The sequence below is a fragment of the Diabrotica virgifera genome, chromosome 3 (genome assembly GCF_917563875.1).
Source record: "Diabrotica virgifera virgifera chromosome 3, PGI_DIABVI_V3a".
Lineage (NCBI taxonomy): Eukaryota > Metazoa > Arthropoda > Insecta > Coleoptera > Chrysomelidae > Diabrotica > Diabrotica virgifera.
The window spans coordinates 82,548,522-82,570,923 of NC_065445.1; the positions used below are offsets into that span (position 1 = coordinate 82,548,522).

At 33.0% G+C, this 22,402-nt stretch overlaps 1 protein-coding gene across 50 annotated transcripts in view; it reads right to left on the reverse strand.

Annotated features, from left to right (window-relative positions):
- LOC114336038 (longitudinals lacking protein, isoforms H/M/V) overlaps positions 1-22,402 on the reverse strand; it is a 630,205-nt gene that overhangs the window by 578,239 nt on the left and 29,564 nt on the right. For 48 of the 50 annotated variants that reach the window (XR_007697054.1, XM_050646589.1, XM_050646593.1 and 45 more), the window contains exon 4: positions 19,704-19,793. Coding sequence is in view for 49 of the 50 variants with exons in the window: in XM_050646589.1 (XP_050502546.1) it covers positions 19,704-19,793 (90 nt within the window). In the remaining variant the exon portion in view is untranslated. Of the gene's footprint in view, positions 1-13,352; positions 14,704-15,055; positions 15,138-19,703; positions 19,794-22,402 lie in introns of those variants that run through there. The other 2 variants (XM_050646576.1, XM_050646616.1) reach the window with 2 other exon arrangements.

The following is a 22,402-nucleotide window of genomic DNA, read 5'->3' on the forward strand; positions in this document are numbered from 1 at the left end:
CAAAAAAATTAACGGCATCAAAATTGTACAAAATTTATTTCTCTTCATTTTTGTATAGGAAAATATTTGTTGTAAAACTAATAATAAACGAGATAATTCAATAATTATGCTACAACTGTCACAATTTTCCCCTCATAACTCGAAAAATATCGGCCGCACGAAAAAAATTATAATAAATGAAATTATAGAAATTCGCATTTTCAACAATTTCAGTTTTGTACACTTTTTGTCAAAAAATTGAAAATGGCGGAGATATTGAGCAAAAACGGTTCTCGTTTAAAATCAAGATGGCGGCTAACGCAACGGTGGAATTCAGTCGAGATTTTAAATTTGTACTAATATTGCCCCTTCCTAAAGATTAGAACAATAAAATTTGGGGCGGCTCCTAATGCAAGGTCAAATGCTATCCCGACTGGGCTAAAAACACACGTCATAGAGTTGCAAATCCGATTGTGAATCACAGGTAACAATGCGATCATGCCCCATTGCAACCTTAGAAGTAGTGCCCGACTTTCCTCCTCTGCACATCCATATGCATGGCTCTAGAAACTTCCCTAACTTAGCAAAGGCTCATGACCTTAAATCCAGCGACCCGATTGGGTATCTAGAAATTTATAGATGTGGAATAAAGTGAAGGTGCCCACACCCACAGACATAAACCAAAACGAAATGGTACAAATTCGCAGGAGGGCACCTCACGTTTTATACTGGTGGAAGACAAGAGAAAGTTGTAATGGGCGTTACTGGTTCTAACAAAAAAACTGTCATTAGCCCTCGGAAATACTCCTTATATTTAAAACAAAACTGCTAGCAATCGATGTTGTGCTTGAGTGCCTGACAAACTACCTCAATTCGGCTAAATATTTAGTCAAGCACTTGGAGAATGCGAGAAAACTCCGATTTCAGATAAATGTAGCAGACAGATATATTTTATTACGTTAAAACCTTAAAAGAAGCATATGATACAATGTCGTATATTTGCCAATTTTGTAAGCTGGTCAGGGCTGGAGTAAAGGAGGCAGTCTTCGTATTACTGACTTGTCATCAAATATATTTTGATAGTCAGACATACACTGGGGTGCAAAATTAATCGGACACCTTAAAAATAGGTCATTTTTGATGTCTCAAATTTAAACCTAAACCTCTTGTCCGATTTAAGTGATTTTTTTAATATAATATAGCCTTATTCTTTAGCAATATCGCTGTAATAGTATTGTTGCTAAATAGTTAAATTTTCATTGTATACCTGGTGTATCAATCAAACTGTGTTTTTCTCTCAAAGTTCGCATCACCCTGTGGAATATTCTAGCATTTATAAAATACTAAAATTAAAATCCAACTATAGCCTCATGTTTTCTCAACATTTTGTTTGTTGATACATTCGCTTATGTTGGATAATAAAGAAGTTAGGTACTTTAACAACTAGCCATGTTTTTCATCAATACAGCGTGTTTTTTAACCCTCCGTTATAATTGGCAAACTTTAAGGGGTAATTCTGCATGAAAAATAATGACAGTTTGTTTTATCAACGATATGTCTGCAAATGCTTCGTTTCCGAGATAGGGGGTGTTGAAAGTTTTCTTACAAATTGACGATTTATTTATTGCTCTAAAACCGGTTGAGGTATGCAAATGAAACTTGGTGGGTTTTAAGAAGTAGTTATTGCACATTTTTTGACATACAATTAAGAATTTAATATTCACCATTGGCGCGCATACGGATAATATGAGGGCTTATATTACCCGTATGCGCGCCAATGGTGAATATTAAATTCTTACTTGTATGTCAAAAAATGTACAATAACTACGTCTTAACACCCACCAAATTTTATTTGCATATCTCAACTGGTTTTTAAGCAATAAATAAATCGTCAGCTTGTAAGAAAAGTTTTAACACCCTCTATCTCAGAAATGAAGCATTTGCGGACATAGGTTGATAAAGCAAACTGTCATTATTTTTTCATGTAGAATTACCCCTTAAAGTTTGTCGCACTTATTTAGAAACACCCTGTATTGATAAAGAACATGGCTAGTTGTTAAATTTCCTAACTTTTTTATGGTCCTACTTAAGCGAATGAATCAAAAAACAGAATGTTGAGAAAACATAAGGGTAGAGTTGCGTTTTAATTTGAGTATTTTATAAATGCTAAAATATTCCACAGGGCGATGCGAAGTTTAAGAAAAAAACATAGTTTCATTGGTACACCCGGTATGCAATGAAAATTTACCTGTTTAGCCACAATATTATTACAGCGATATTGATAAAGAATAAGGCTATAACATATTAAAAAATCACTTAAATTGGACAATAGGTTTAGGAAATTCGAGACATCAAAAATGACCCATTATGGCGTCCTGTTAATTTTGCACCCCAGTGTATTTACCAATGTTTCATACTCACTTTATTATTTTTATTGCAAATTTCTGAGCATATAGTCATAGTGTGTAAAAGCCAAATAAATTCATTATTTTGTGAATGATGCGATTTTGGAAATAAATCCCGAACGGGTCGATTTTTATTTTTAAATTATGATGATTTTTTGGCGTATCATACTAGTGACGTCATCCATCTGAGCGTGATCAAGTAATCGATATTTTTTTTAATAAGAATAGGGGTCGTGTTTCTATACTATACTGTTTCTCTTTGCCTTTAAGAGTGTGAAACAAAGACAACTCTCTGTACTATAAGTGTCAAACTCATATTGTTCTTATTTATAGATGTGAAGTTGTTAAAATATAAACTGTCCTATGAAACTGTACACATTAAATCCTGTTACTTTAGTTTCTCGATTTGATTTTGATTCAAAGTGTTTGATATTTATTTAATAGAATTGTATTAAAACAATAATGTACGTGAGTAGTCCGATAAGTACTTAGCCTACAAAAGAAAAAGGAAAATTTTGGAAAAGTGGCAATTTATTTCTCTACATAGTCTCCTTTTAGCTCGATACATTTGACTCAGTAATGCTCCAACTTCCTTAACCCGTCTGAAAAATACCTTTTCACGAGGTCTGCAAAATATGCTTTCGTGGCGGCGATGACCTCATTAGACTTAAATTTCTGCCCAGCGAGTGTCTTTTTCAAGTTTGGAAACAAATAGTAGTCGCACGGGGCCAAATCTGGAGAATACGGTGGATGGTGCAACAGTTCGTAGCCCAATTCGACCAATTTGGCCATGGCGACGGCGGAGGTGTGAGCCGGTGCGTTGTCATGGTGGAAGAGCACTTTTTTCTTTGCCAAATGGGGTCTTTTTTCTTTAATTCGTCGTCGAATCGGCCCAATAATTCGGCATAATAGAGCACTGTGATCGTTTTGACTTCTCCAAGTAGTCGATGTAGATCACAACTTGTGAATCCCAGAAAATGCTGACCATCACTTTTCCGGCCGATTGGAGAGTCTTCGCCTTCGGAGCACGTTTGCAGGGTGCTGTCCACTCTTTCGACTGTTCCTTGGTTTCTGGTGTATACCAGTGAATCCATGTTTCGTCGACGGTTATGAAACGACGTAAAAACTCCTTTGGCCCACACTTAAATAGCGCCAAACACTGCTCTAAAGTGGTATCACGGTTGCGCTTATTGTCTGAAGTGAGCAAAAGCGGCACCCATCGCGCCGACAGCTTTCTCATGCCCAACATTTCATGCAAGATGTTACCTACGCGGTCTTTTGAGATGCCTACTGTGTCAGCTATCTCGCGCACCTTCAGTCGGCGGTCTGCCAATACAACATTGTGGATTTTTGTCACATTATTCTCGTGGTAGCCATTTTCGGGGAACCTACGCGTGACTTATTAAAAACCGACCTTCGTCTTCGTCCACGTTGAAAACTCATTAAACCAATTTTTGACAGTTACCATCGAAGGAGAAGAGACAAGCGCTTTTTGATTTCGCTGCGTGATTTCCCTTCCAAAAACAAGAATCGAATCACCGACCGATATTGCTCTTTTTCCATTTTATTAAAATCCGAGAACACGCTGACTTTCACACGCAACCACAACAATACTATAATTTCGATTTGGCTGAAATTTTGACATTAGCCGTCTACGATAACGCATTAAATGACAGTGTAGGTACTTCATTTGCGATAGTGGCGCCATCGGGCGGAGAGGCTAAGTACTTATCGGACTGCCCTAGTATGTATCTGTATTTCGTTTTCCCAGATTATAATTTGAAAACAATATTTTGACATATTTAACCTTCCATATTATGACAGGTCAGTTACAATTTCGTCAAATGTAATAATGATTAAAATGATAAAAAAATCTGATTATTCCCTAAATATTTTCCCTATTTAGAGCATGGCAACAAGTGGAAAATTACGTGCATTCCTTGTCTCTTTCCCTTTAGCTCATTTGAAAGGTTATTCGAGTCTCTATTTAGTAATATAAACATTAAACATAATTATTTATACAGGGTGACAGCAGTAAAATGTATTTTGAATTATGTAACTACGTTACATACATTCTTGTGCCAACGAGTTAATTAAAAAGAAGTTTTTTGGATACCCAAGTAATTATGTTAGTGTTTGAATTGCTGAATAGAGAATTGAATAACCTTTCAAATGAACTAGCAAACTATCCTAATTCTCATTTAATAAAATTATCGATTACGTCATCACGCCCAGATGGATGACGTCACTAGTATATTATTAATTATTAATCTACCATCACCATCAGCCAAAAAATCAATTTGAAAATAAAAATCGACCCGTTTCGGGATTTATTTCCAAAATCGTTCATTCGCGAAATAATCAATTCCATTTGGCTTTTACAAGCTACGCTGTATATTTTCTATATACACTGCGATGCAAAAAAATCGATCCACTAAAAATTTGGTCATTTTTGAAGTTTCGAAATTCCTAAACCTGTTGTTCGATTAAAGTGATTTTTTACCACGTTATAGCCTTATTCATTGACAATATCGCTGTAATAATATTGTTGCTAGACAGTCAAACTGTCATTGTATACCGAGTGTACGAATCAAACTGTCTTTTTCTCGGTTCGTATCACCTTGTGGACTATTCTAGCACTTATAAAATACTGAAATTAAAACCTAACTAACTATAGCCTCAGGTTTTCTTAACATTTTGTCTTTCGATTCATTCGCTTATGTTGTATAATAAAAAAGTTAGGTACTTTAACAACTGGCCATGTTCGTCATCAGTACAGGGTTTTTTTGAAATAAGTGCGGCAAATTTTAAGGGGTAATTTTACGCATGAAAATAATGACAGTTTGCTTAATAATCATAATGTCCACAAACGCTTCGATTCCGAGATACGGGATGTTCAATATTTTTTTACAAACTGACGATTTATTTATTGCTTTAAAACCAGTTGAGATATGCAAATCAAATTTGGTGGGTTTTAAGACGTAGTTATTGCACATTTTTGACATACAATTAAGAATTTTATAATCACCATTGGCGTGCGTACGGGTAATATTATCGGTCATAATACCCGTTTGCGCGCCAATGGTGAATATAAAATGTATGTCAAAAAATGTGCAATAACTACGTCTTAAAACCCACCAAATTTGATTTGCATATCTCAACTGGTTTTAAAGCAATAAATAAATCGTCAGTTTGTAAAAAAATACTGAACATCCCGTATCTCGGAATCAAAGCGTTTGCGGACATTATGATTATAAAGCAAATTGTCATTATTTTCTCATGTAAAATTACCCCCTAAAGTTTGTCACACTTATTTAGAAACACCATGTACTGATGACAAACATGGCCAGTTGTTAAAGTACCTAACTTTTTCATTATCCAATATAAGCAAATGAATCGAAAGACAAAATGTTAAGAAAACCTGGGGCTATAGTTAGGTTTTAATTTCAGTATTTTATAAATGCCAGAATAGTCCACAGGGTGATGCGAACTTTGAGAAAAAGGCACAGTTTGATTCGTACACCCGGTATACAATGACAGTTTATTAGGGATGCTCGATATACATCGATACATCGAAAAACATCGATATTTACCATTCGATGCATCGAATCAATCCGATACATCGGATACAGTGAATATTTACGATATATCGATGTATTTTTTTCGATGCATCGAATAAACTAGTCAAATTCAAGTCATCTTTTCCAACTAATCCTCTCTTTGTTTCATTCTGTTTTAGCTCTAGCGCAGAGTTGTTTTAGACTTCTTTTTTTTCTCCTGCCGTATCCATTGCGGATAATGGCATTAACTCCCTCTTCTTCTCTTATTTTTTCAACTTCAAACCCGTTTTCGTTCAACATGGCTACTACGCATGCGCGTTTCACATGATAATTGACGCGCGCATGCGCATTTGATGTTTTTATCGATGCATCGAAAACATCGATGTATCGAAAAACATCGATGCAAGCTTTCCGATTGATGCATCGCAAAAAACATCGATGTATATTTGAAATGAACACCCCTACAGTTTATGTACATAAATCTAGCAGTTTCAAGTCAAATACTATTTGATCGTAATAGTCTTAAGACCGCGTCCCACCATCAAATAATTTGATCAAACTGAAAGTGACAGTTAGTGACGTCACATCCTGAGTGTTCATTATGGATAATAATGAAAAATTTTAATTTTAAATAAGCACAAACAAGTTAGACTGATAGTAAGAGCAGATTTTTAGAATTTCAAAAAAACTGCAATCGTGACGTCACTTTGACGTACTTCCTCAAGTACGTCAAGTTTGTCAAAATATTTTATGGTGAGACGCGGCCTTTAAGATCCGATAGGTACGACCACCGATCTGTATGGATAAAAATTATTTGATAGGTAATTTAGTACGTTAAACATTTTAAAAAAACAAGGGGTACCCGATATAATTGTCTACAGACTGTATGTAATTAATAAATAAAAAATGACTTTTTTATACTACTAAAATTTTTTTGGCCCGGGCACATAGTATTTTAGATTTTTTTATCATTTTGGAACCTTCCATTAATAATTAAAAAATATTTTAAAAAACATGCCAAAAATTCTTGTTGGGACCTTGAATTTAGGTACTTGATTACAAAAATATTTTTTACTGTGTTTTTGGAACGTTAATCCCTTAATGCACAATTTTTTTGAAAGACCGGCCAAAAAAATCAATTTATTTTTAATGTAAAATAACGTGTGATCCAAAATTATTGTCACTATAGGTGGCTTTGAACGACAGAGATAGCTATACAGTGCATGTCTATTCTTAATTCAGATATACTTTCCAGTTTAAGTCAACTTTGCAGTGTACGTCAAGTAAACAAGAAAGTTAGGTTATGTAGTTTGTTTGATTTTATTTATTATTGTTATTTATAATTTTGTTAATTCTTTTTATTTCTGATTAAGGTTATGTGTTAGGCTACGGCTCCACGGGCGGGAAATTGACGCTAGCAGTAGCAGTAAAATGAATTTAAGGTTCCGCGGAACGGAATAGGGATAGCCGAACTGTACCGACTACAGGACTTGTGCGTAGTCGGTTCAGTTCGGCTATTCCCATTCCGTTCCGCGGAACCTTAAGTTCATTTTACTGCTACTGCTAGCGTCAATTTCCCGCCCGTGGAGCCGTAGCCTTAGGCTTTGACTGATTTTTTTATGTTTTATAATCTTAATCAAAATTAATTGATAAACCAATGATATAAATTCAAATTAAAACATGACATACGTAATTTTTTGCACGGCTAGCTTTGATCCCAATAATTGTGGATCGCTCGTTAGCGATCCTATTGCGCAGGTCAGCCCACAGTATATACAGGTTCCACAGTAAAACCACTCCTCTGTCGGCGATTTGATCTCAAGAAGTAATACCGGCAGTATGCAATTGGCAATTCACCAGTGGTGGATGCGGGTTTTCCCTGTTAAAATCCGTACGTTTATATGCGACTAGCAATGCGAGAATGGGGCAAAAGCGACTAAGAACATTGCGCGGTCGCCATGCGCGACTACAGATTTTACTTCCAATTTTTCGGAGAGTGGTTCTACTGTCCCTCTTTATACTGTGGGTCAGCCCAACTAGTACTTGCATTTATCCGATTACTGAAATAATCGTCACGAAACTGTCACTGGATGATTAAAAATTTTTGTTAGAATAATCGGAAGGACTATGCGATGAACGATCTTTTTTTTATTGGAACGTATTTTGTTTATTGCCTAGGAGCGTGATATATATTGAAAAATGAGCGAATCAGAATATGAATACGCAAATTTGTCAGAAAGCGGCTCACAAGTAAGAGATAAGTAGAAAAAGGATTATATTTTATACTAAGTAAGAATTAAGTGTTATAGCTTACAATCACATGTAAATGATAAATATCAATAAACGATTATTTTTTGCTTTCACATTACTTTCAATTCCCGATTGCATTTGAGTGTGAAAAATTATAGTAACAAAGTACAACGCGCCGCTCGAATTATCTCTAGTGTGCAAAATTTGGCCAGTTTAGAGCACTCGAATTAACTCGAGGTACGTACGTTAAGGGGTTAAAAAATCACAACTTTTCGTTCTTGTTCCAGTTTGAAATTGTTTATTCGAAAACAATTAACTTAAGAAAAATTAAAGACTTTTTTGTTTCCAATGATCCAAAAAAGTTAAAATATCTGCCTGGATTGAAAATTTTTTAGAATTTATGAAACTAAGTCATTTTTTAATTATTAATTATAGTCTGGACAGAATTACATCGGGCTATATCATGGTACAAAGACGCGTCTTTGTACCATGGGGCTATATTACATATCAAATAATTTTTATCCATTAAACAGATCGGTTAAGGTCGTTCTTATATCTGGCAATAAACTATATAGCCTAATAAAATAAAAAAAAGTCAAAATGTAAATTCGTACAGGTTAAAACAAATTTTACATCAAAGTTTAGGTGGGTACAAAAGGTATTTTCAAGAAAGTATCCAAATCATAGAAGGGGATCATTGTTTAAATAATTAAAAAGGGGTCATTTTTGCAAAAAAAATACTTTTTAAACTGCTGAGGTAATTCACTTATTAATGAAGGTCTATGGGATTTTTTCCTGCAAAGTTAAGGGATAAATCTTTCACAAAGATTTACTGAATTAAATTTGATCCCCTATGTATTTAAATAATTGTATATAAAACTTTAAAAATAAATTTGCAAAAAATTATTTTTAGCGTTTTAAATAAGCACTATAAAATATCATATTTTACGGACGAAGTTGCGCTATATTACCAGTATTAAGTAAAAAAAAACTGGTCAAAAAATATTTAATATTTTTGAAAATATTGAATTTGTTTATTAAATGTTACTATATTTTCAATTGCAAAAATGCGGTTGTTGCCAAAGAAATATTCACCTGCTTAAGATCTCATTATTTTTATTTTTATGTATGTTTTCGATAAATCTATTGATAAATTCAAATTTTAATTAAACTCCCCCCTAAAATGGCATTTAAAAATTATTCAAATTTGTTTATAATTTGTTTTTTTAATAACGTCTCGGGGATTGAGTATTTTGAAATGCCGTTTCGATAATTGCCTTTCTGGGAATTTTTTACTAATTAACAAAATTTTTTTGTCGTTTTTTTCTTCTTTTTTCTTGGAGTTATATTACTACGGGCCCTTTTAGGGTTAAATTTTATTAAGAATGTCGAATCTCTGAGTTGTAGATTCTAGACCTAAAAATATTAAGAAATCTCTTAAATAAAATGTGGCTACTTACTGAGTTACAGGGTGTTTTATTTAAAAATTATTGTTACCAAGTACTTTAAAACTATTTGACGTATCCTTATCATACTTGGCAGAAAGTGTGGCTATTATACACCCTACTAAATTGTGGTTAATAAACGTTTCTAGCTAGTGCCAGAGGCGTACAATAGGGGATAGTGAATAATTGACCCTACCCAAATTCTACGCCACTGAGTGAACTACTATTTTAGCGAAATTTTTCGATTCTCCAATACTTTGTATGTAAATAACTTTATTGGTATCGATAAAGTCATCAGTTTGAGAGATATTGGAAGTTTAAAATGAATGAATGAATAAATCAAAATAACTATGCCATTTAATTTTTAACGTCCAACATCTCGAAAACTAATGACTTAATCGTTACCAGTAAAGAGTATATTATTTACATAGAAAGTATTAGAGAATCGAAAAATTTCGCTAAAATAGCAATTCCCTCAGTGGCGTAGAATTTGGGAAGGGTCAATAATTCACTATCCCCTGTCGTACACCTCTGGTAGTAGCTAGAAACTTTTATTTATCACAATTTAGTAGACTGTATAGTACCCACACTTTCTGCCAAGTATGATAAGGATACGTCAAATAGTTTTAAAGTACTTGGTAACAATAATTTTTAAATTTTAAATGAAACACCCTGTAACTCAGTAAGTAGACACATTTTATTAAAGAGATTTTTGTTAAATCTTAATATTTTTAGGTCTATAGTCTACAACTTAAGAGAGTCGACATGCTTAATGAAACTTAACCCTAAAAGGGCCCGTAGTAATATAACTCCAAGAAAAAAAAGAAGAGAAAAAAAAGACAAAAAAAAATTGTTAATTAGTGAAAAATTCCCAGGAACTCAATTATCGAAACGGCATTTCAAAATATTTAATCCCCGTGACGTTATTAAAAAAACAAATTATAAACAAATTTGAATTATTTTCAAATGCCATTTTAGGGGGAAGTTTAATTGAAATTTGAATGTATCAATACATTTATCGAAAATATACATAAAAATAAAAATAATAAGATTTAATACAGGTAAATAAGTCTTTGGCAACAACCGCGTTTTTGCAATTGAAAATATAGTAACATTTAATAAACAAATTCAATATCTCAAAAAATATTAAATATTTTTAACCAATTTTTTTTTTGGTTAATACTGGTAAGATAGCGCAACTTCTCCTGTAAAATAAGATATTTTATAGTGCTTATTTAAAACGCTAAAAATAATAGTTTGCAAATTTGTTTTTAAAGTTTTATGTACAATTATTTAAATAAATAGGAGGTCGAATTTAATTTAGTAAGTCTTATATGAAAAATTTACCCTTCAACTTTGTAGAAAATAATCCTAGACCTTTATTAGTCCTATAGACCTACTATTAGTAATTGAATGACCTCAGTAGTTAAAAAAGTATTTTTTTGCAAAAATGACCCCTTTTTAATTAATTAAACAATGATCCCCTGTATGATTTGGATACTTTTTTGAAAATATCTTTTGTACCCACCTAAACTTTTAAATATAAAATTTGTTTCAACCTGTACGAATGTACAGCTGGTTCCAAAAAAAACTGATACGACTCTTAAAGCGTATTTTGTAGAAAATTGAGCAGTGTACTTTCTTCTTCTTCTTCTTTTTGTTTTTGGTCTCGCTGCAAGGCAATTACCAGCACGATTTATAGGGGATCTTGATGTAGTCTGTTCTTGTAAAAAGCTTTTGATGAGGTGTGATATAATGAATATGATTTTAATTATATTTAATTTATTATATTTTGAAGGATAAATACTTATTATTTACATACTGTCACTGTCACTGCCAAATCTTAAAATTTGTCAGATAACTGTCAAAAAATGGCTGTTTGTTTGTTTATTTTATTATTTGTCTGTCATAATAAATATAATATAATGTCAGACCAATCATACACTGCTCAAAATGATCAAATCTTACTAAGAGTCGTATCAGTTTTTTTAGGAACCAGCTGTACATTTTGATTTACATGTAGTGTAATTTTATTTTACTAGACTAATAAGTAAAAATTATGTATAGTCATACAATTTGACGTTTTTAATAATTTTGAATAGTTTTTACTGTTCATATCTCATTCTACATTATATCATGCACTCATCGTTCCCGGCACGTAGCGTAGTCTCCGAAACACCTTTTACAAAGACGTGTCTGATACCATACGTTCCGGACAGTATGAATTGTTCATATTTAAAACCATTAAAATAAATATTTTTCGGAAACTAAACGCTACGTGCTGGAAACGATGAGTGCATGATAATATGTAGAATCCATTAGATATACATAAGACTGTTTTTGGTTGCTGTATGTATGTTCTATCAATATTAATGTTTTGCATTTGTAGTTACGACTAACTTTTTTAAGATTGTGATTATTATTATTCTGCACCTGTTCTCTATTTTTTCCATAACACGAGTTTTCATCTTCCGATTAGAAATAAAAAATATACTATACATATAAGCCCAAAAAACCTGATATTACAGGAGACAAAAAATTTTTGCAAAATCTAGTGAACTACCTATATTAGAAAAAAACGGAGCCGTAAATATTATGGATAATGCTAACAATGACATCAAAAGTCTAAAATTAAATATTTTGGACTGGTGCATTTTTCATATTAGGCCGACGATAAGCAGTTCATATTAATGATCAGTGGCAAATTAATGAAATTAACTGAAAGTATTAACTTATTTGCACGTGACAAGTGACACATTATTTGGCATGAGTATTTTGAGTAATAATCATAATCTAGGTAGAGATTTTATCGATAGAAATAATCAGATTGCAATAAGATTGTGAATTTACGAAAAACTAGAGCAATACAAATTCAAATCAACAAGTGGTGATCCACGGATCATGGATTACGCAAAATAAGACGCGACGACCTGATAAGATTTTTTTTTGTATCTAGGTTATAAACTTTTTTGGCAAGTCACTTAACAAACATCGGAAAAAGAATTTCGTTGCGAAGCTAAAAAACGCACTTGACCAAGCACACAGAGACTAGGAGAACCAAAAGCGAATGTGGAACTGTCTGTCACTAAGAACACTAACTTGCAATTGTTCATAGATTTACTTTATTTTTTTTAATGCAACTTTCTGCAATATAATAAAGTTACTGAAAATAAAATGCCAAATGTATAGAAATTGTTGACAATAGCTAAACTACTGTAGCCGATAATTAAGATATTTAAATTGGAATTGTTATGTCCCCTACGCAAGACAAATATAAAAGAAATAAGAGATAAAAAAGGAGAATGAACATCGAAAAAAATCAATGTATGGAACTAGAACTTAAGAAAATTGTAAAGGTAGCACAAGATGTAACAGGTAGGCTGACCGAATGTAATTTAGAAGAGGAAACCAAAACACTTCAAAATGTTGCCACAAAATCAATATTTTATTTCACTTTCCTACGCATGATCGTAAATGCGCATGCGCAAAGATTAGATTGTTATTGACCCCTTATAATGCTTCATTGTATAAAATTTCAATAAAAAAATTAAAAAAGGTAAAAAAATTTAGGTACTTTCCCCTAAAACATAAAAGTAAATTAAAAAATTGAACTGCCAAATGTATGTTTATCTCCCCATATTAATGAACCGGATACTTACCGTGTTAGGCCTCTCATTACAGGATCTTTTCATGACGCCAGAGAAAATAAATGCTTCGTGAAAATCTTTGGTATATATTTCTTTGACTGCGTTACAATGGAAGGTCCATTTATAGGATCCTTGTTAACTATTTTATATACTAAGAACCAGTTAAAATTACCTATTCCGAAAATTATGATTTAAAATTTTCATGCAAGACGCTCAGAACAGTGGCCTAAGGCACAACCCATAATTTTACTAAAACGCTTTTATTACATTAAAGTTATCCCTTGTTATGTATTTTCAGATGCAGAATGGCTCAATCATTGGTTGCTTGAATGACTCCGTATCTGAAAATACTTTATGGATAACTTTATGTAATAAAAGCGTTTTGGTAAAATTGTGGATTGTGGTTAGGCCACTGTTGCTCCGAGCGCCTCATTTAAGAAAAGGTCATTCAAACTGATTGAACTTAACAAATGGCACACCACACTGACTAGATAATAACTATATTTGGTCACTTAAACTAAATAATTTAAAAAATCTTAGTGACCATTATTCCCTATCTTTAGTAAATTTTGAAATCTTATTTAAAGCTATTTACAATTCTTAACTTTGTAGTGACTAGTTCAGAGACATCTCGCAAATGTAGCATCTGTTCTCCCCGAATAATTTTAAGAAAAATAAAATGATACAGAATACAGTTCATTGCTGCCATGATTTTTGGGCCGATCGCAAATGGCTGGTAAATTTCAATGTATTTGCTCAACACTCACATTGTACACACTCAGCAAATCAAAAATATCATAAATTGGAAAAAGAACCCAAAAAAATGGTGAAGATTTCTATAAATCGAATTACATACAGTTCCTGGAACGAATCATGGCCTGTGACAAACGCTGTCGTCGGTCGTACACCCACCTAAACTTTAGCCAGATGATTTCTCTCAGTTGTGATTCGCTAAAGGAGCTGTAATTGGAAAGACTCCAAAAAATGAGAAAAAGTTTATACTAAAACTAAATGAGAAGATTTCTAATTTAAACATGTACACAAAACAGGGAAAGAAGAATACTGGCACCAAAATTCCAAATAGAGTGAAAATGTGACATTTACAATTTAGGAAGTTTGGGAAGTAGAGGCATACATTTACGAGAGTGATCTCAGGATACTGTTCTGGTTCTATATACTGTAATACTGTTGCTGAACTTTGGTAGCATTGTATGTTTGTTTTCAAAGTGTCTTTTCAAATTAGATTGTTGGTGAAATTTTCTGTCACAGAAAGAACATTGGAATCGTGCATCTTTTCCACATTCATAGACCATATGTCTGCGCATATTTCCACGATGTTTGTATATTTTCCCGCAGTTGTGGCAGGGAAAACCAGTAGCAGAGTCTGGATCGATATGCTGTAGGATCCAATTTCCGCCTGTAAAATAATTCTGCTGTATTTAGCGATTTCAATGTCTATTCCATGTTTACTGGTGATTTTGGAGCAACAATCATTCACTTGTGATCTAGCTTCAAACTGTGAAAAAAGTGATCACGAAAAGAGTTTTATAAGACTCGTTTTATATGAATCAAAAATCTAATCTAAGCACTCGATGATCACTTTATTCACCAAGTGGGACCTGAATGGAAGTTTAAAGCATTAATCTGCTATTCTGCTTTTTTTGTAGATGTTATTTGTTTTAGTACAATATAAGCCAATGAATTAACCATGAAAAAAGCAGCATAACAAGTGGTAAGGCAGAGAGGTAAACTAAATAAAAATCGGGAGGTTTAACAAAATCAATATATTAACGACTTTTGTTATAATAAAAACGTAAGTCTTCTTTGGCCACGGGAATGGAACAGGTTAGTCTGTAACAACAGAGAAAAAGTTTCGTTAAATATTTGTATAATTTTCGGCATATCTTAAAATTTCTTCAGATCAGTGGAAAACTAAAGTGGTTATCTCATGGTTACATTGTTCTTGGGGTTTATAGACCGAGCTGGAATTATTTCTTCCTGGCCTGCAACTTCCATGAGACGTCAAAGGCAGCGTGTAAACTATCAATGAGTAGAAGACAGTTCATAACGGTCTTCTACCCGACAGTTATGACCTATGTTGCATAGTCTTCGATGTCTGTCACAGTTGAAAGGCACAAGAAAGAAATAGATCCACATCACGACCAATTATAAAGCCCAAAAAGAATTTACCATTACAGAACACCAGCCGTGAAGGCTTACATTCCTCAAAATCATGTCAGTCATATGTGGGGATGGTGACATGGTTATAGTCATGGGGTTTTATGGTATTATTTCTATACATGGTTTTGAATAATGTAAGTCTCGTCATTAAATATGTATCTGACAATACATTTGAATTTAAATACTCGAGATTAAATTATAAGCAATGATCAGAAGAAATGAGATACTTAGTGCCTTGGATATGTGTTAACCATTGCTTCGCTTTTTTAAAGACAAATGTTCACTGCACAATGTAAAACGACTAGTAACTAGTAAAACAAAAATTCCCTGGTTTGTTCTTGCAGACTATTAAAAAGAAGTAGTTTTTAATAGCTGATGGACAAAACAGGCACAAATATTGACAAATTGCACAGTAGTGAGGCTCCAAAAGCCTTAGTAATTAGGAACAAAATCTTTAAATAGCTCTTTAATAAAATGTTTTATACTTACATGAAAAGGTTGCAGCCACCCATCCTTGGAATAGTTGATGAAAGAGAAAGAATTTAATGAAGGTGAAAATGAAACATGATATGAACCAGATGAGATGTGATAGGAATGTGGATTTGGAAACGAAGGACTATGGATATTAAAAAATAAGGTGATGGCAAAATTCACCTTAAAAAGGCAACTTCCTGAAGGGAAGTTACTTAACCCACCTCCACCCAGTCCGAATATTTCTTGAGGAGAAATATTCGGCCTACTTACTAAAATATATTGGGGGATCAAGACAAATTATGATCCCTGCATTTGGCTTAAATCTTGATTTGGCTCTAAAGGTTGAACCATACCATGATTTATGTCATGCCTGAAATTTTTCTGATGTACTCTTAAAATATCTCTACGAGAAAATTTCTTTGAGCAAATGGAACAAGTAAATTGTTTAGCGACTCCACATTCGTACCGTAGATGTCTTTCTAATGTATATGATACTGAATAACTTCGCCAACAACGTGAACACTTGTACGGTAATGGGTCTGTAAAGAAAAAGTAACATTCATACTAAGAACCAAAAACAGAAGGCTGTTTTTCCATCCCGATTTTTTGTAGACTCACTGTCCAAACACATTAAGAAAGTATAATATGCTCAGCAGGATATATGTGTACACAAAACCAGGATAGTTCAACATCTACTGTTGGCCCTCTACTCAACAAAGCACATCCATACCAGCAGGCCCAATTGTTTATAAGCTTCACATTGATGGCAAGTTAACAGACATATAACATCATTTTACATACACATTGAACACATGTATAAAGTATTTACATCACAATTTGGACATAATTAATTTATACATGTGATCAATCGGTATCTGAAATAGGACTTACACATTGAACATGTGTATGAAGTATTTATATCACAATTTGGATATAAATAATTTATACATGTGATCAATGATCATACTTTTATTAATAGGTAATTTCATTTGTAATAGAGAAAGGGTCAAGATGTCTAAGCATCACTGTTCAGTAGAGAAATGTGTGTTCACACTTCTTTACTGAGCATGATCATAAAGCCATAAATCAGTTTCTTCACTACAAAGGAATGTTAAGGTTGACAAAAAAAAAAGGTTTCCTCTTCTTGTTTGTAGCAAACTTTATATGCAAGAAATATTGCACATAAAGTATTTGATGAATACTTGAGGTTTCCTCTCCTTGTTTGTATGTAGCAAACTTTATATGCAAGAAATATTGCACATAAAGTATTAGATGGATACTTCATTACTGTATGCAAAAATATGCATCAGCGAAGTTGGAATGGAAAAATATATGTTCATGGTAGCATAAAATTACACTTAAATATTACCTCACTGTGTATTGTATCAATCCACAGCTACACTGAATTAAGTAAAATATGTTGACTTGTCTGCACTAACTGGCAACTGTAGGAGTTGCAAATTAGTAAGAACTGTGTCATGAAGAAGGAATGCGATTGAAGAAATTTTAAAGCAATATAGTATGCTTTAACATTGGATCAATCAAAGCTGTAAATTAAAAGGATTAGTAATAAAAACAGAATTAACTAAGTCAGCATTCCTTGCAAATAAAAGTAATTTTGCAATTAATGGTTCCTTGGTCAATAGCTGTTAAAATGTCAATAGTTTGTACCTCACTGTACTATAAAGTACAGCTACAAAAAAAAACTGAAAAATAAAAGATTAATGAACAGGAAATATTGAAAAACTTGCACTAATGAAACATGTATGCAATTTTTTTGCAAGCATGTTAGAAGCATCATTAAAGAAACTTGTTAAATGTATGTTTAATCCATAATGATGAACCATATTGGTAATCCATAATGGTAATCACAATGGTAATCCATAATGGTATCACAATGGTAATCCATAATGGTATCACAATGGTAATCCATAATGGTATCACAATGGTAATCCATAATGGTATCACAATGGTAATCCATAATGGTATCACAATGGTAATCCATAATGGTATCACAATGGTAATTCATAATGGTATCACAATGGTAATCCATAATGGTATCACAATGGTAATCCATAATGGTATCACAATGGTAATCCATAATGGTATCACAATGGTAATCCATAATGGTATCACAATGGTAATCCATAATGGTATCACAATGGTAATCCATAATGGTAATCCATAATGGTAATCCATAATGGTAATCCATAATGGTAATCCATAATGGTAATCCATAATAGTAATCCATAATAGTAATCCATAATGGTGACTTGATAGTGAAAACAAATTTCACAAATGTGAAATTTATTTTTTTGCTGTCATCTCTTTGAGGAATATATTACATAAAATTATATGTAATATAAATAGAAGAATGTGCTTCATTACATGAAATCATGTAACTGAATTTAATTTTTACAACAATTGTTGCAAAATCAAAATACATAAACTTCTAAATCTGTTATATTTAACACATTTAGATAAAAATGAATTAAATGTGCAGTAAGACAAAAACTAGCCATACTGCCAAAGTAAAAAATAAAAAATGTACAAATATACAATAAAAGCATGCATTATACAATGTTAGACCAAAGTAAAGAATAAAAATGAGATAGAAGGCCAACATTATAATTACAAGACAAGTACAGACCATACTCCACACTTAAAAAGTAATTTAGAAAAGCCAAAGCAGGCGCCAGTCAAATAGTAGAATATGGTTTGTGCAGGCCCAAACAAAGTTACAATACCCAACAAAAACAAGCACTGGCTCGTTGTATGGCAAAATAGATTTGGAGGAAACAAAAAAATAATTTAAGAAAAATAAAACGTAACAAGTGGGAGAATAAATAAACACCGAGACCTCAGTCTCTGTTAAGAAACCAAAGTGCTTTCCAACACAAATTTAAAAGTAATAGTTCATTAGTGACTAACTTCATGAAGAGTGTCATATATTAAAGTCAAATTAGTCTATGTAATGTAATAGAAAAAAATGATTCTAATACTGACAAATCTTCAGTGCTTTTATAAGAACAGGCAAATGAATAGGAATCTGGAAACAGTTTGGTTTCTACTCCATTCTCCCCCTTCTTACCTTTTGGATGTCTTCATTAGGTCCCAAAAACCGAAATGTTTGAAATATTAATAACATAATAAACAAAGCGCTTTGCAGTATAAACGCCTGATTGAACTTAAAAACTTTATATCTAATATAATGTTAAAAAAGCGTTTTACAGTATAAACGCAAAAGCAAATTTTAAAACAAAAAAGGAAACTAATCATTAACAATTATTAATAGTAAGGTATCATCTATGAAACTTCTCTCAAAACAATTTAGATTTAAAATACTAGTGGTTTTGGGTTGACCTGTAGGGCTGGCTGGTACCTCCAAATGAAAAATTGATGAAGGAGTGCTGTCAATCTTGAGGGAGGGAGAAAGGTGATGGGTAAAACCAAAAATAACTACTACTACATCTAGTAAAATAAAAAGCTAAGTGTTAAGCAACAGGAGAAACCAAGGACTACCCGTTAGGTAAAATAAAATAAAATGTTAAACCAGAGACTGGAAGTCAGGGTGTTAAATTTTGCCATACCACTTGCAAGTGAATGAAACTTGTCTACTGTAAAGAACTTCAACAACTACCATTGTAGTTTGTAAGTACTAACAGGTCTCATGACCAAAGGAGTGGTTGAAGTATACACTCCTTTAACAAGTCAGTTGCAGAACAGTAGACAAGCCTTTACAATTGAAAACAAAAATCTTACCTTGTGAGTCTCGATGTGCACCTACGGCCTCTTGCGCGGCCAGAAATACTTCATCTTGACTTTGGTTACCCATATGCCAACCTCCAAAACCTGGAACAAAAGTTAGGATAAATAATAAAATAACACTTTTAATTTTTAGGGAATATAGGCAATTTAACAAGTTTCGGACGAACACAACCTTCCTCATAATTTTCCTGTTCTTCCATTGTTCTACATCTAGGGCGTTTAACTTTACATACTAAATTTGTTTTAGGGATAGCTTCCGAATAATTTTTAGTGAAAATGATAATTCAATAGCTAAGTTCTAAATTTTTGGGTACTAAAATATTTCTCATGAACTTTTATGTAAAATTTCACCACAGTTAGCTATTATTAATTGCAGAAAACCATAAATTTAAGAAAATTTTAGATTTGGTTCTCTTTAAAATATTGATATAGGATGAGCAAATTTTAAGCACACAAAAATAGTATAATTTTTCTACTGAGTAACCATTAACTGAAAAGTTATGTTTGGGTCGTATTGAAAATGTTTGGTATGTACTTTGGTACAGAAAAGAAAAATTTAACAAAATGAATAAATCAATTATTAGTCCAATTGGAATCCAAGCTACCAAACAGAGTGACGAGAGAAGAATAGATCAGTCCATGTTGGGAATAACTCTGCGAGACAAAATCAAAAATGAAGAGATCAAGAGAAGCACAAAGTTAACCGATCGAAAGAAATGCCAGACGGAGATGGGCAGGACACAGCCAGAATGACAGATGGGCGATGGACAAAGAGGTTATTGGAATGGAGACCAAGAGAAGAAAAAGAGACGCGTCGGTCGAAAGCCTAAAGGATTGATCCACGAATTGAGAAGGATAAATAAAAACTGGATAGAGACTGGCGCAGGATAGACAGGGTTTGAAACAAGGGGGAGAAGGCCCATCTTCAGCAGTGGACTTTTGATGCTAGATGAATTGGGGATTTGTCAAATAGCAGACCATAATGAACATTTTCCAGTTTTTTGCTGCAATTGCTTCAGAATGTACGTATCAATCACGCCAGTCAAACCTTACGTTAGGGCTCTCATTTTTCGTTAAAAAAAATTTGTTGCTCTTTGCCTACAACTTACGAGAGATAGTTGTGCTCTTGCAAAAAAATTGTAGTTTTTTTTTTCATTTTTAGGTCTGTATCCCGCATAAGAAAAAACACGTGTCTAGTCCTCTAGTCCAGCGTTTCCCAACCGGTGGGTCGCGACCCACTAGTGGGTCGCAGGCGGATTTCAGGTGGGTCGCGGCGTGGCTCTTACAGTAGCTGAGTAGCGTTTCATAATAGCCATCATGGGTGAGGGATGGGTCGCGAATATGAAAGCATATCAGAAGGTGGGTCGCCAGACATAAAAGGTTAGGAACCATTGCTCTAGTCGAACAAACTTTTATTGGGAACACTGGAACAAGTTTTAATTATTGTGGAACAGGTTAAAAATTTGGAACGTCAGACTACGAAAACGTCAGATGTATTTTGTCAGACAGAACTTCCAATAATTTGTTGCCCTTTCATTAAACTCTCGTGCAAAAAATCAGACTGGTGTGATCAATAACTGCGCATTTTAATGAGTGAAACACGAAGAACATGGCAGGAATCATGTTGGTTAGTAATAGTAGTCTGATTTTTGTAGGAGAGTTTAATGAAAGGGTAACAAATTAATTGGAAGTTTTGTCCGACAAAACACATCTGACGTTCCAAATTTTTAACCTGTCCCACCATTAAAACTTCCCTTGTTCCAGTGTTTCCATATATCGAAGTTTGTCCGACTAGACACCGTTCTATGAACAAATTTTCAGCTTGCTATTAATCAACTTTTTTTCTTATGCGGGATCCAGACCGATTTGCGTAATATTTGAATAGAAATTGAGTATTTTACGTTATTATTTGAAAAATAGCCATTATGAAAACGTGCAAAAAAATTTTTTTCCACCTACCTCTACCGAAAGTATACTTTTCCGGACCTGATTGTAGGGAGCAAAGTTATACTTTTCCTCCCTAGGGAGGAAAATATTTTTCCTCCCTAGGGAGGAAAAGTAAAAGTGACGTCATTTATGAAATATAACTTATTGACGCCCTGTACAATATCTATTTTCTATTACGTAAGTATCTATACATTTTAACGTTTATTTATAAAACACCCAGTATTTTGCAAAATGGTAAAAAACAGTAAATTGTTATTTTGATTTAACAATGTTTACATTAATAATTTGACTTATATTTGACAGTTGACAGTTATATTGTACCTACTTGCTAGTTTTAGTTTTAATAAATTTTAAACGGGAACTGGTGTATGTTTTCAAAAGACTGATAGTGTGTAAATAAATTTATTAAATCAGCTAAGTACTTTCAGCATATTATGCCATCATCAGAGCTATCCTATAAAAAGACTAAGTTGAAAAATCTTATTCATAAAAAATTATAAAGTGAAACTTACGTCTTATAGGTGTAAAAACCTCAAAAGAAGAGAAAACTTCGAACAAACACATTCTTTAGTTTAAAATAAACCCAGGGATATAACCACTGGTTAGGGTAAAAACCCTTAAATGTTTAAAAATTACATTTAATGTGTTTTTTTTTTTTTATAAAATGGCTACCATTCTTACAAACAGCTGTTACTGACAATATTCAAAAACGACATGCTGCTGACGGAAACAATAGTTCCTAGCGA